General features: G+C 42.6%; 2 protein-coding genes across 2 annotated transcripts; both read left to right on the plus strand.

Annotated features, from left to right (window-relative positions):
• On the plus strand, window positions 1-600 carry LOC119721801 (monocarboxylate transporter 5-like). The gene has a single exon (XM_038191758.1). It carries the CDS (start codon window positions 1-3, stop codon window positions 598-600), a length of 600 nt encoding a protein of 199 aa, XP_038047686.1.
• A 3,243-nt stretch (window positions 601-3,843) lies between these two features.
• On the plus strand, window positions 3,844-10,026 carry LOC119722120 (monocarboxylate transporter 5-like). The gene is made up of 4 exons (XM_038192154.1): window positions 3,844-4,105; window positions 6,288-6,431; window positions 6,803-7,963; window positions 8,358-10,026. The coding sequence occupies exons 1-4, from the start codon at window positions 3,877-3,879 to the stop codon at window positions 9,101-9,103; spliced, it is 2,280 nt and encodes a 759-aa protein (XP_038048082.1). The 5' UTR covers window positions 3,844-3,876; the 3' UTR covers window positions 9,104-10,026.
• Window positions 10,027-11,272: the final 1,246 nt, after the last annotated feature.

Here is an 11,272-nt window from a genome sequence, read left to right on the forward strand (position 1 = left end):
ATGGCTGGCCATGACCACAAACCCGTTCGCCATAACCACCCTGGGGAACCTACCAAAGGAAAGGGGGAGGAATTCCTTCACCGGACGCAGACCTCGCTCTGCATCCATGCTCAGTCAGACCCTGGTCAAAAATCCTCTGATTTAATCCGTCTTCTGCGCAATCCAAGCTTCCTGGTCTTGATGGCTGTAAGCATTGCGCACGGCTTCGGTTGGGCGTCCACTACCTACCACTTGGTATCAAGAGCTGAATCAATTAACATCGAGCCAGACAACGCTGCGTTGCTTCTAACCCTGATGGGCGCCGGTAGTCTCATCGGTAGACTCTCCATAGGATGGATTGTGGACAGGAATTGGATGCGTCCAGAGCTCTACTACACCTTGTCCTTCGGTGTCTGTGCATTGGCAACCTTCATAACTCCTCTCATCACGGAATTCAAGGTGTTGGTGGCCGTGGCACTGGTACACGGCATATCTAACGGTGTAGCATCTGTCGTTATTACCATGACCCCTCGACTTGTCGTTAAGCCATCGCTTGCCAGTACTTCCATGGCGTATTTCTTCCTTGCCTGGGCATTGGTGAAATATCTGGAGGAGCTTTAGCCGGTGAGAAGCGATTAGTAGGAAGTAAGACATCATTTCACCAATTTGCGGATCGGTAATGAGCAGGTGTAAAGATAGTGAACTATAGTTTGGGATGGAGCGAGTGTCACGCAATCAAAATCTACCAATTTGATTGGTAGATTAACATACATGTGTCTGCATGGGCTGATTCTAGGCCCTCTGCGCAGGAATGAAGGTGGTACGAAACTCATACATTCAATCGTGATTGTGCAATGGCATAGGATGCATAATTTTGGCTGTTGAACTCTTGTTGACGGTACACTCTCTCAATGCGTCTCTTTGATATCAACAGATCGATCAATGTTCCGGATCATAATTGTTTTGTAACATCTTTATGGACTATAGTGATGTAAACAAAAACAATCTTCCAAACTTCAGGTTGGTTTTACGATGCGCTCAATAGCTACGACTTCTCTTTCTACACTGCGGGCTCCGTGATGACAGCTGGCTCCGCACTGATGCTCATCGTCTACTTTCTACAGCGAGCTAAACGACGACGTCAAGGGCATCACACAAAGACCTTCGAGGAACAAGCAGCACCGGTCCAGCCCGGTTCAAACAAGTTAGATCCGGAGCTATATAGCCAGATCGAAGCATGATGACTTGGGAAGGGTCAATCCGGTATTTTTCATGAGGGAAGGGTTTGAGACACGGATAGATCCGTCTGAGGGTGAGATAGTGTGCGAGAGTGTGTGAGTGAGTGAGGTAGATGTCGATCAGCTGGCAAGCCAATCTTGTCAGAGTAACGCAGCCTGCAATCGGGAGCGGAGTGAGTTGAGCCAAACAGGACAAATTGTAGGGGGAACTTTGGGAAAGGGTTGTTATGATGTTGGAGAAGTTCTAGGAATTGAAAACCCAATAAATGAGAATGACTCAGATGAGGACCATGCAAATTGTACACTGTCATCCCAAAGTGACACACATGCAGAAGTGCACGAACAAGAAATAGATGAAGATGACACACCGAGCAGTGTTACTGGTCCAAGTCCACAAATTATAAAAAAATATTAAAACGGAAGATTCCAATGATACATCCGAAAGTGATAACGAAGATGTGGTGGGTTTTGAAAACTCTTGGTATAGAGATAGGCATTATGCCACTAGGATCCCAGAGTCACGAAAGGTTGAGCACGAAGTTTCTGCACTTGTAGAAAGGAGTAATGTCACGCTTGAAAGCATCAGTGATCAGGAAGATTGTGGCATTCAAAATCAAATATATTTCGATGAGACAAGTGGGAGCAAGAGTTTCCCGTACGATCCAGAGTCTGCGAGCAGTGAGCGTTGGGATGGTGTAACAGACAGTACCGGTAAGTATACAGGGAGTGAGATGGGAGTGTCACAGGCCCACCATCGGTCCCAAATCACCCAAAACTCCGTGGACGATCAAAACCAAGGAAAGGGTAGTGGACATTCTGAGGAAGACGAACATGACAATGACCAAACTAGCGAGAATATAAAAACAAGTTAGCGGTGAACCATTTTGGAGGGTCACGGGCTGGAGGTGTGGTCCCTAACAGTGAACGTGTAGCAAGGGTTGCTAAAGATTCACGAGGCTGGAAGAAGCAGTGTATTACAACTGAAGAAATGTTTTTTGTGAGCAGTTACGAGAGATCGTAGGGAGATGAGGACATAAGAACCGTCTTTCGAGAATTAAATTGCATTTGTTTTGGGGGGTGCAATGCCAGTCCTAATTTAGCGCTATATCGAACTTCGAATTCAAATGTCAAAACAAGCTTTTTTGCTTGAAAATGTTGCCAAATAAGTATTGTGTACATAATTAAATTTGAAGGCATGTTTTAAAAGGAGTTCTTTTAACCATTTCCCTTTATCGTTTGTGTTTCTGTGATGTATAATTGTACATACATTAAGACAATGTGCATATATAGCTGGTATCCTTACTTCTAACATACTCGAGTGTAATATAATGGACACCAGTGTAGTCAGTCGCACAGTGGACACCAGTGTAGCCAGTTTCACTTGTCCGCGCATGTTCACGCAGGAGGGGGGGGGGGTGGCAGGGGCATGCTCATACAGATAATTTAGCTGCTTCTTCCTGTGTTCGCGGCATATTTAGAGAATGTATGACTGTGTGTGTTTCGTTTGGAGGCCAAACGAGGAAGGGAGGTTTAACACCCCCACCCCCAACCCACCCCACTCACCGGCTTGGCACCTTATTAGTGAAATTCAGTTGTGATTTCAGAAGATTTAGATGGCTGGCCATGATATAAAAAAAAAAATTTAATTGATGGCGTTGTTCGATTACGATGGTTGATGAGGCGGCGGCAGCTTCACTCAACGATGATAAGGTCTAGGCCTTTATATCTTTCTGGCCTAATGACATTAGCACGGTATAATATACGTCATTGCTAAAACATATATCGATACCATGTATCAAAGTACATTCAAAGTACAGTTCCCGTCACCTCACCCATGGATTAGGTTGAACGACTGCACATGCACACATTATAACACCTAAATAAACAGTGCAAATCGACCTTATCTATGAGTTTCTTCTTCTTCTTTTTTTCCAGGTAGTGTGAAATTGACCTTTTCCATATCTTATTCAGTTAATACTTATAGGTATAGCTGATCTATAGGTCCTGGCTTTTTTTTGTTGTTAATCGAGTCTAGAACTGCAGTGTTTATCACATGGCTTCCGTTCCGTAGCCTATATTCGTAGATCGAAAAGGTTACAAATTATATACAGTATATTATATTGGGCATTTCGGCAGTCTTGTTTAAACAATGCAATATGGCCCGGAAGTCGATCATAACAACATGTTGTGCAAGAACTGGAAATACCCATCAGTTAAAAAAGAAGAAGAATATTAGCTTCTGGACGTTGCAAACTGGAGCAAACCGGTTTCTTCCCCGTGTGACTCGTAATAATATCTGGGAGCAAAGTAAAGGACTGACGCAGCATAACCCTGTATAATGACATCCTATCCAAACACAAGTAGGCCTACTACAACGCCAGCGGGTTAACCACCGCTTAATTGTTGAATGGAATTAATTTAAACAGGTGAACTGGTAAACTCTGGATCTGGAACATGTCGTCATGAACAGAAACACAGCTTTGAAATAGTGACTCGCAAAAGAACTTGGCCCATAATCCTGCTTTGGGACCCATGCGAATGGCTAAATCTAAGGCTTCCATACAAAATAATACGATATAAAACAAAACGTAAACATATTTGATATTATATCTACTGTGTTGTCCAACGTTCTGAACTTGGGAGAAAATCCAGCCGAAAAATGGGTCGCAAAAGGAAAGAAAATGCGGCCATGGATTTGGAGCCAGAGCCGCCAGATTCGGGTTGGGCTTGGGTGGTTCTGTGCAGTGTTTTCGTCGGCCAGTTCCTGGTCATTGGCTTCCTTGCCTCGGTGTCCGTCTACGTGTACGTGTGGATAGCTTTCTTCAATGGAAGCGCGGCGGAAACCAGTCTGGTTATTTCGCTTTGTACCTTCATGATGGGAGTCTTGAGTAAGTACACGGAATTTTATACAAAGCATAACTCATCATATACTATTCACATTTATTCTAAATCTGGTCATGAATCCGGTGCATATTAATTGACCGATGAATGTAGCCACCAAGACAGATTGAATGCAAACTGCTCCTCTACAGGGTGAGTAAAAAAAAAAAAAAACCAAATGGCAGGACCCTTTTTTTTAACAGAGGTCTGCATGCAGCACTTTAAAAATCTAGGATATGGAGCCCCAATTGATAAGGTTTCTTTTAGTACAAGAATAATTCAAATCACACATGTACTTTTTAAGTTACGGAATTTTAAACACAACTACCATTTAAAAGTTATGTCCACGGATCACAAAAAAGGTAAGTGCATGTTCTTTCAGCAAAACGAAAACAATTCACATAGGGATGTGTGTGAATTGTTTTGAATTTGCTTAAAGAACATACACTTTTTTGTGATCCGTGGACAAATCTTTAAAACAGTGGTTGTGTTTCAAATTCCGTAACTTGAACTGAAGCACATAAGTGATGTGAATGATTCTTGCACTAAAAGAAAGCTTATTAACTGGGCTTTCATATCCTAGATTTAGTAAGTGCTACATGCAGAACTTCATTAAATAATCGGTCCTGCCATTTGGGTTTCCTTTTTTGACTCACCCTGTATTTCGGGTGTGAGAGAGAAACACAAAATCGAAGTAACTGTACACGAAGAAAAGAATGAAAATAGGAAAAACAAGTATACAATCATTAGCCATACAGTTATGTTGTGTGTATTGTGTACATTGTGTTTTTGTTTTGACTTTAATTAATATCTTTTCATCTCACGAAAATGTAATCTTTTTCCTTCGGGCCGATGAGTATGGAATGCAGGAACTTGTTGTAAAGATCGAGGTTTTCTTTTCTCAAAACCATATTCTCTTTATTTTGTATAATTATAATATAACAAAAGGAAAGTGTTATACTATTGATATTTTGCTCAGTTATTTTGGCATTTTCATTTGGCATTTATTAATGACATTATGTTTAGCCACCTCTTTATAATATATCGGCTTGTAAATGAAGGCAAATAAAAATGTACCCTTTGTTTAGGAAGATAATGTTGGAGAGTAGGCCCACAGAATACAAACACTACTCTAAGAGCGTTTCAATGTTGAAAAACGAGGAAATAACGAAAATAAAATTAACTTATGCATAACAAAATGTTGTTTTGTAAATGCAATGTTGCCAAACACCGCTGGTCGGAATATGTTGATTCAATATAGCAATGGGTGCCCAGCTCGAAAGTTTACTACCTAAAAAATCCCAAAAAATTGTTCCTTCACCCAGGTTCCACCGCCTATATGCCCACTGGTTTAATATAAGAACATCCACGAAGGAATGCATGTACTTGAAAGTTTGTTCTCTTTTTGCAGCGGGAAACTTATTGATAGAACAAGTACATAAGGAAGCCGGAATGTCACTTGAAAAGATTGCGAGCGGCCAAGATGTCGGAACCGTCGCCGCCGGGTACCAGTATTCATTGTAGTCAAAGGACACTACTCAGAGGACGTGACTCACCTAGGAATAATTGGTCGTGTCTGGAACGGGCTTCCAGAGCTACGGGCAACGACCAGTGTCAACTTGTTCCTATAGTAATATTATGAGCGAAGACCTAGTGACAACAATGCCCTAGACATCTGATTCGGATGTGGCTATTATTTTTGGTATTTCTAAGGGGGTAATAATAATAGACCACTTCATAAGGGAGGGCGCCCTTTGATAATCGGTATTAAACAAAAGAGTAAATTGTTTCACAAAATAATAAGCTGCAGAGAGTTTGTCCAAAAAAGTTGTAACCTTCTTATATTATACATTGACTATATTATATAGCTAGTCAACTAACGGTTTATTTCACATCCAGGTTTTATTTGTGTGTGTCGGTGCATGCATGGGCTGGGGTTTATAGACTATCTACTAGGACAGAGGATCTTCCTATGTAGCACCGAAGCCATAGGTTTGCAGATAGTTTACCAAATGTCCTAAATCGTTCCCAAACATTAATTGAAGTTAGCCCTTCTGTGGATAGTGTTTCTCGGTAGTTTGTCAGCACAAAATACAGTGAGTATAGAAAGGGGGGAAATCACTTCCATCATTCAGATATATAGCAGCTTCTGAAAATGAAACTTTTAATTTTGTGGTTACCCTTGTTTAGGTCCGATTGCAGGATCGATATGTAAGCGCTTTGGACCCCGTGTGACGGTTATGGCGGGAGGTACGATGACGTGCGTTGGTTTGGTATTCTCCTCCCAGGCGACTGGTATAATATTCCTTATTATCAGTCTTGGACTTTTCACAGGTGAGGATCAACTATCTTCCTTTATTTCTTTTCTTTCTTTTCTTGCTTTGGTATGAGGTGGACAGAATATTAGACTTAAATTGACATGTTGTAGAACACAAGATACCTTAACTTGACAAATATGAGGAAAGCATTTAGCCAAAACCTATGCTTTTGTTACTGTTTCGTTGGCATTTGGCATGTTAAAATCTTTATTTGCCAAGGCCGGGTGTTGGTGCATAATAACGCCACAAATGGGTCATAATGTCGGTTGCAGTTATGTAATGACATCGACTGTGACTATGACGAAGTCGGTGTGTGACTGGCTTCAGATCAGCCTTGACATTTGTTTGGTTTTACCGTTGATCAGTGGAATGTCCTTCTTTCCATAGCCTTTGGAATAAGCATGACCTTTAATGCTGGCTTTACAGTCTTGGGCATGTACTTCAAGAAACGTCTGGCTATGGCCATAGGCTTGGCAACGGCCGGAACCAGTATCGGACAACTGGCGCTCCCGCCTCTCTTCCAGTACTTGATCGACCAATATGGATGGAGGGGCTCTCTGATGATAACATCTGCACTGGCGTTTCACGTAGTTGCTGCTGGCGCCCTCATGAGGCCACTGGTACCCAAAAAGCAAAAGAGGTCATCTAAAAGATCCAAAAGGAGCGAACTAGAGGATAAAACCTCTGACGCAACACCCAACAAGAACTGCCAATCAACAGAGGTCGGCAGCACCGGACTGTCGTTTCTCAGCCCGTCCATTTTTGGAGGCGAAGATTTTGTCTGCTCCCCAGGTGCCGGCGACACAACTCTGGGAGAAGGCTCAATATTCCAAGGGAAACCCGACGTTGCCATGACAATCGATGAGACCGAGGATGAGGACAGGATCGAATATACCGACTCTGATTCTTGGAGTCTGTCTTCGACCTCGGAAGGAGACATGACCGCCATGAACAACAATGTCTGGGTACCAGTCGCCATAACCACCCTGGGGAACCTACCAAAGGAGAGGAGGAGGAGTTATTTCAGACGCAGACCTCGCTCTGCATCCATGGTCAGTCAGACCCTGGTCAAAAAATCCTCTGATTTAATCCGTCTTCTGCGCAATCCAAGTTTCCTCGTCTTGATGGCTGTAAGCATTGGGAACGGCTTCGGTCGGGCGTCCACTACCTACCACTTGGTATCAAGAGCTGAATCAATTAACATCGAGCCAGACAACGCTGCATTGCTTTTAACCCTGATGGGCGCCGGTAGTCTCATCGGTAGACTCTCCATAGGCTGGATCGTGGACAGGAATTGGATGCGTCCAGAGCTCTGCTACACCTTGACCTTCGGTGTCTGTGCATTGGCAACCTTCATAACTCCTCTCATCACGGAATTCAAGGTGTTGGTAGCCGTGGCGCTGGTACACGGCGCATCTAGCGGTGCAGCGACTGTCGTTGTTATGATGACCCCTCGACTTGTCGTCAAGCCATGGCTGGCCAGTACTTCCATGGCGTATTTCCTCCTTGCCTGGGGCGTTGGTGAAATATCTGGAGGAGCTTTAGCCGGTGAGAAGCGATTTCACAATTTCACAAATTTCCGGATCGGTAATGATCAGGTGTAAAGATGGTGAACTAAACTTTGGGATAGAACGAGTGTCACGCAATCAAAATCTACCAGGAATTTGATTGGTACCATTTAATTACATGTGTCTGGGCTGATTCAAGACCCTCTGTTCATGAATGAATTAAAGTGGTATAAAAATCATACATTTAATCGTGATTGTGCAAGGGCATCTAATTCACAACACACTTTGGCGCTTAATTTATATAGGCTGTTAAACTCCTGTTGTCAGTACACTCTCTCAATGCGTCTCTTTGATAACAGATCGCTAAATGTTCCGGTTATTGTTTTGTAACATTTTTATGTACTGTGATGTAAATTTCTGTCTTCAAATTCCAGGTTGGTTTTATGATGCGCTCAAAAGCTACGACTATTCCTTTTACGCTGCGGGCTCCGTGATGACATCTGCGTCTGCACTGATGCTCATCATCTACTTTCTCCAGCGAGCTAAACGACGACGTCAAGGGCATCACGCAAAAAGCTTCGGTGAACAAGCAGGATCGGTCCAGCCCGGTTCAAACCAGTTAGATCCGGAGCTAGCCGGATCGATGCATGATGACTTGGGAAGGGTCAATCCGGTATTTTCCACGAGGAAGGGGTTTGAGACTTGTATAGATCTGTGCGAGGGTGAGATAATGGGTGAGAGTGTGTCAGTGTGTGAGGCAGATGTCGATCTGGAGGGGAGTGAATGGAGTCTGAAGGGACAAATGGTAGGGGGATCTTTGGGAGAGGGTTGTAATGATGTTGGAGAATCTCTAGTGTGTAAGAGTGTACCAGTGAGTGAGGTAGATGCCGTTCAGCTGGCAAGCCAATCTTGTCAGAGTAACGCAGCCTGCAATCGGGAGCGGAGTGAATTGAGCCAAACAGGACAAACTGTAGGGGGATCTGTGGGAGAGGGTTGTAATGATGTTGGAGAATCTCTAGGAATTGAAAACCCAATAAATGAGAATGACTCGGATGAGGACCATGCAAATTACACACTGTCATCCCAAAGTGACACACATGCAGAAGTGCACAAAAAAGAAATAGGCCTAGATGAAAATGAGACACCGGGCAGTGTTACTGGTCCAAGTCAGAAAATCTAAGCACAAAAGATTCCGATAGTTACATCCGAAAGTGATAACGAAGGTGTGATGGGTTTTGAAAACTCTTGGTATAAAGGTAGGTCTTACGTCAGTAGGATCCCATCAGAGTCACGAAAGGTGGAGCACGAGGTTTCTGGACCTGTAGAAAGGATCAATATCATGCTTGAAAGCATAAGTGATCAGGAAGATAGTGGCATCGAATATCAACTATATTTCGCTGAGACTAGCGGGAGCGAGAGTTGCCCGTACGATCCAGAGTCTGTGAGCAGTGAGTGTTGGGATGGTGCAACAGACAGTACCGGTAAGTATACAGGGAGTGAGATAGAAGTGTCACAGGCCCACCATCGGTCTCAAATCACCCAGGACTCAGTGGACAATCAAAACCAAGTCAGGGGTAATGAACATTGTGAGGAAGACGAACATTACAATGACCAATCTAGCGAGAAGATAAAAAGGTGAGCGTGGGTTTTTCAATCCCTGTTACATCTCAGGCATTTCAGTCGATGACAGACCTGGCGATGGACCGGAGGCTGTGGAGGGTAGTTTGGATGGGCTGGAGGACATGGTCCCCAAAAGTGAACGTGTGTGAGGGTTGCTAAAGATTCACGTGGTGGGAAGAAGCAATGTATTGTTACTGAAGAAATGTTCTTGTGAGCAGTTACTTGGCCATTCCGAGAGGGAATGAGAGTGGTTGAGATCGAGTGGATGACAAGTCTTAGAGTAGATGGGGATAGAACCTTCTTCCGAGAATTATTTTGCATTTGTTTGGGGGGTTGTAATGCCAGTCCGAATTTCGTGCTATATCCACCTTTAAATTCAAATTTGCAAAAACTTCCAAAAACTACCAGTTTTTGTTCTTGATAATATTCCAAAATAAATTATTTTACATAAGTTGAAAGCATGTTTTTAAGTGGAGTTACTTTAACGAAGCATCCATTATCTTGTGCGTCTTTGTGTTGTATATACACATTAAGACAATATGATGCGCATATAGCTGCTTTCCTTACTTCTAACATGTATACTCGAGTGTAATATAATGGACAACAGTGTATTCACGTCATTTACTATATACCTCCTTTGTTAATATTAAATGTATTATATATTGTAACAATTTAAGTATTTGCGCCAGGTGGTGTCCTACAGCAGTGTTTGGCATTTTTCTAAGTTCCTTTAAGTCCCTTGTATGACCTCACCCAGAAGGGCCCCTGGTTGGGACCATGCATGGATTAACATTGTTGCATACATTAAACAGATTAAGAGTCAGTAGGCTATAGTGAACTATAGCCTCAGACCTCAATAGTGCATTGAAGCCCTCCCTCCCTACACTGGGTTGGGATCTATTCTTTATACTTGGCCATTTATTTTAGGAATTTCTTTGTTCAACACTTTCCTATAAAAACCTGGTGTGCCTTCATCCAGTGTGGATTCTGTGACTGGGCGTTGGCCATTTCAGTTCTTGCTGTTTTTAGTAGTCATGTGTATCAGTAGGCCTGCACTGCTGTGGCTGGTGAAGAACATGTCCAATGTTGTACGTTTACTTAAGTTTCTCTATGCGTAGTTTCATTTGGCTCCCTCGTTTCCTTCATTTGTCTGTTAAAATGGAAATCCGTTACAATATATATCACTTGCCGTTCTCTATTCTAAATGTGTGTGACGCATTGCCTAAGCAAAATAATGAAGTATATATTTGTGTGCTTTATCTATGCGGACTGTAATGGTTTGGCTTATGTTCAAAGATGTTGATTTTACCAACAGCTAGCGTGCAGTATTAAAAGTAATACAGGGTGATTACAAAAAGAACGAAACCAAAATGTCGGGAATCATTCAAATCACTCATGTTATTTTCAAGCTACGGAGTTTGAAACACAACCACCGTTTTAAAGCTCTGTCCACAGATCTCAAAAAGGTGTGTGTTCTTTCAGCAAAACAAAAACAATTCACACACATCCTTATGTGATTTGTTTTCGATTTGCTGAAAGAACACTGAACTTTTTTGTGATCCGTGGACAGAACCTTAACGGTGGTTGTGTTTAAAACTCCGTAACTTAAAAAGTACATGAGCCTGATGATTTAAATGATGCTTGTACTAATAGAAAGCTTATAAATTGGGCTTTTATATCCTAGATTTTGTAAGTGCTACATGCATAACTTCTCTACAACAATGGTCCC

The sequence above is a fragment of the Patiria miniata genome, unplaced genomic scaffold (genome assembly GCF_015706575.1).
Source record: "Patiria miniata isolate m_02_andy unplaced genomic scaffold, ASM1570657v1 HiC_scaffold_14, whole genome shotgun sequence".
Taxonomy (NCBI): domain Eukaryota; kingdom Metazoa; phylum Echinodermata; class Asteroidea; order Valvatida; family Asterinidae; genus Patiria; species Patiria miniata.

What these genes read in the sequence shown, in the direction of transcription:
- LOC119721801 (XM_038191758.1), top strand. Translation starts at nt 1, where the DNA reads ATGGCTGGCCATGACCACAAACCCGTTCGCCATAACCACCCTGGGGAA.
- LOC119722120 (XM_038192154.1), top strand. Translation starts at nt 3,877, where the DNA reads ATGGGTCGCAAAAGGAAAGAAAATGCGGCCATGGATTTGGAGCCAGAG. An exon ending in CTTCATGATGGGAGTCTTGA is followed by an intron (nt 4,106 to 6,287) that starts GTAAGTACACGG and finishes ACCCTTGTTTAG; the next exon opens with GTCCGATTGCAGGATCGATA. An exon ending in CAGTCTTGGACTTTTCACAG is followed by an intron (nt 6,432 to 6,802) that starts GTGAGGATCAAC and finishes TTCTTTCCATAG; the next exon opens with CCTTTGGAATAAGCATGACC.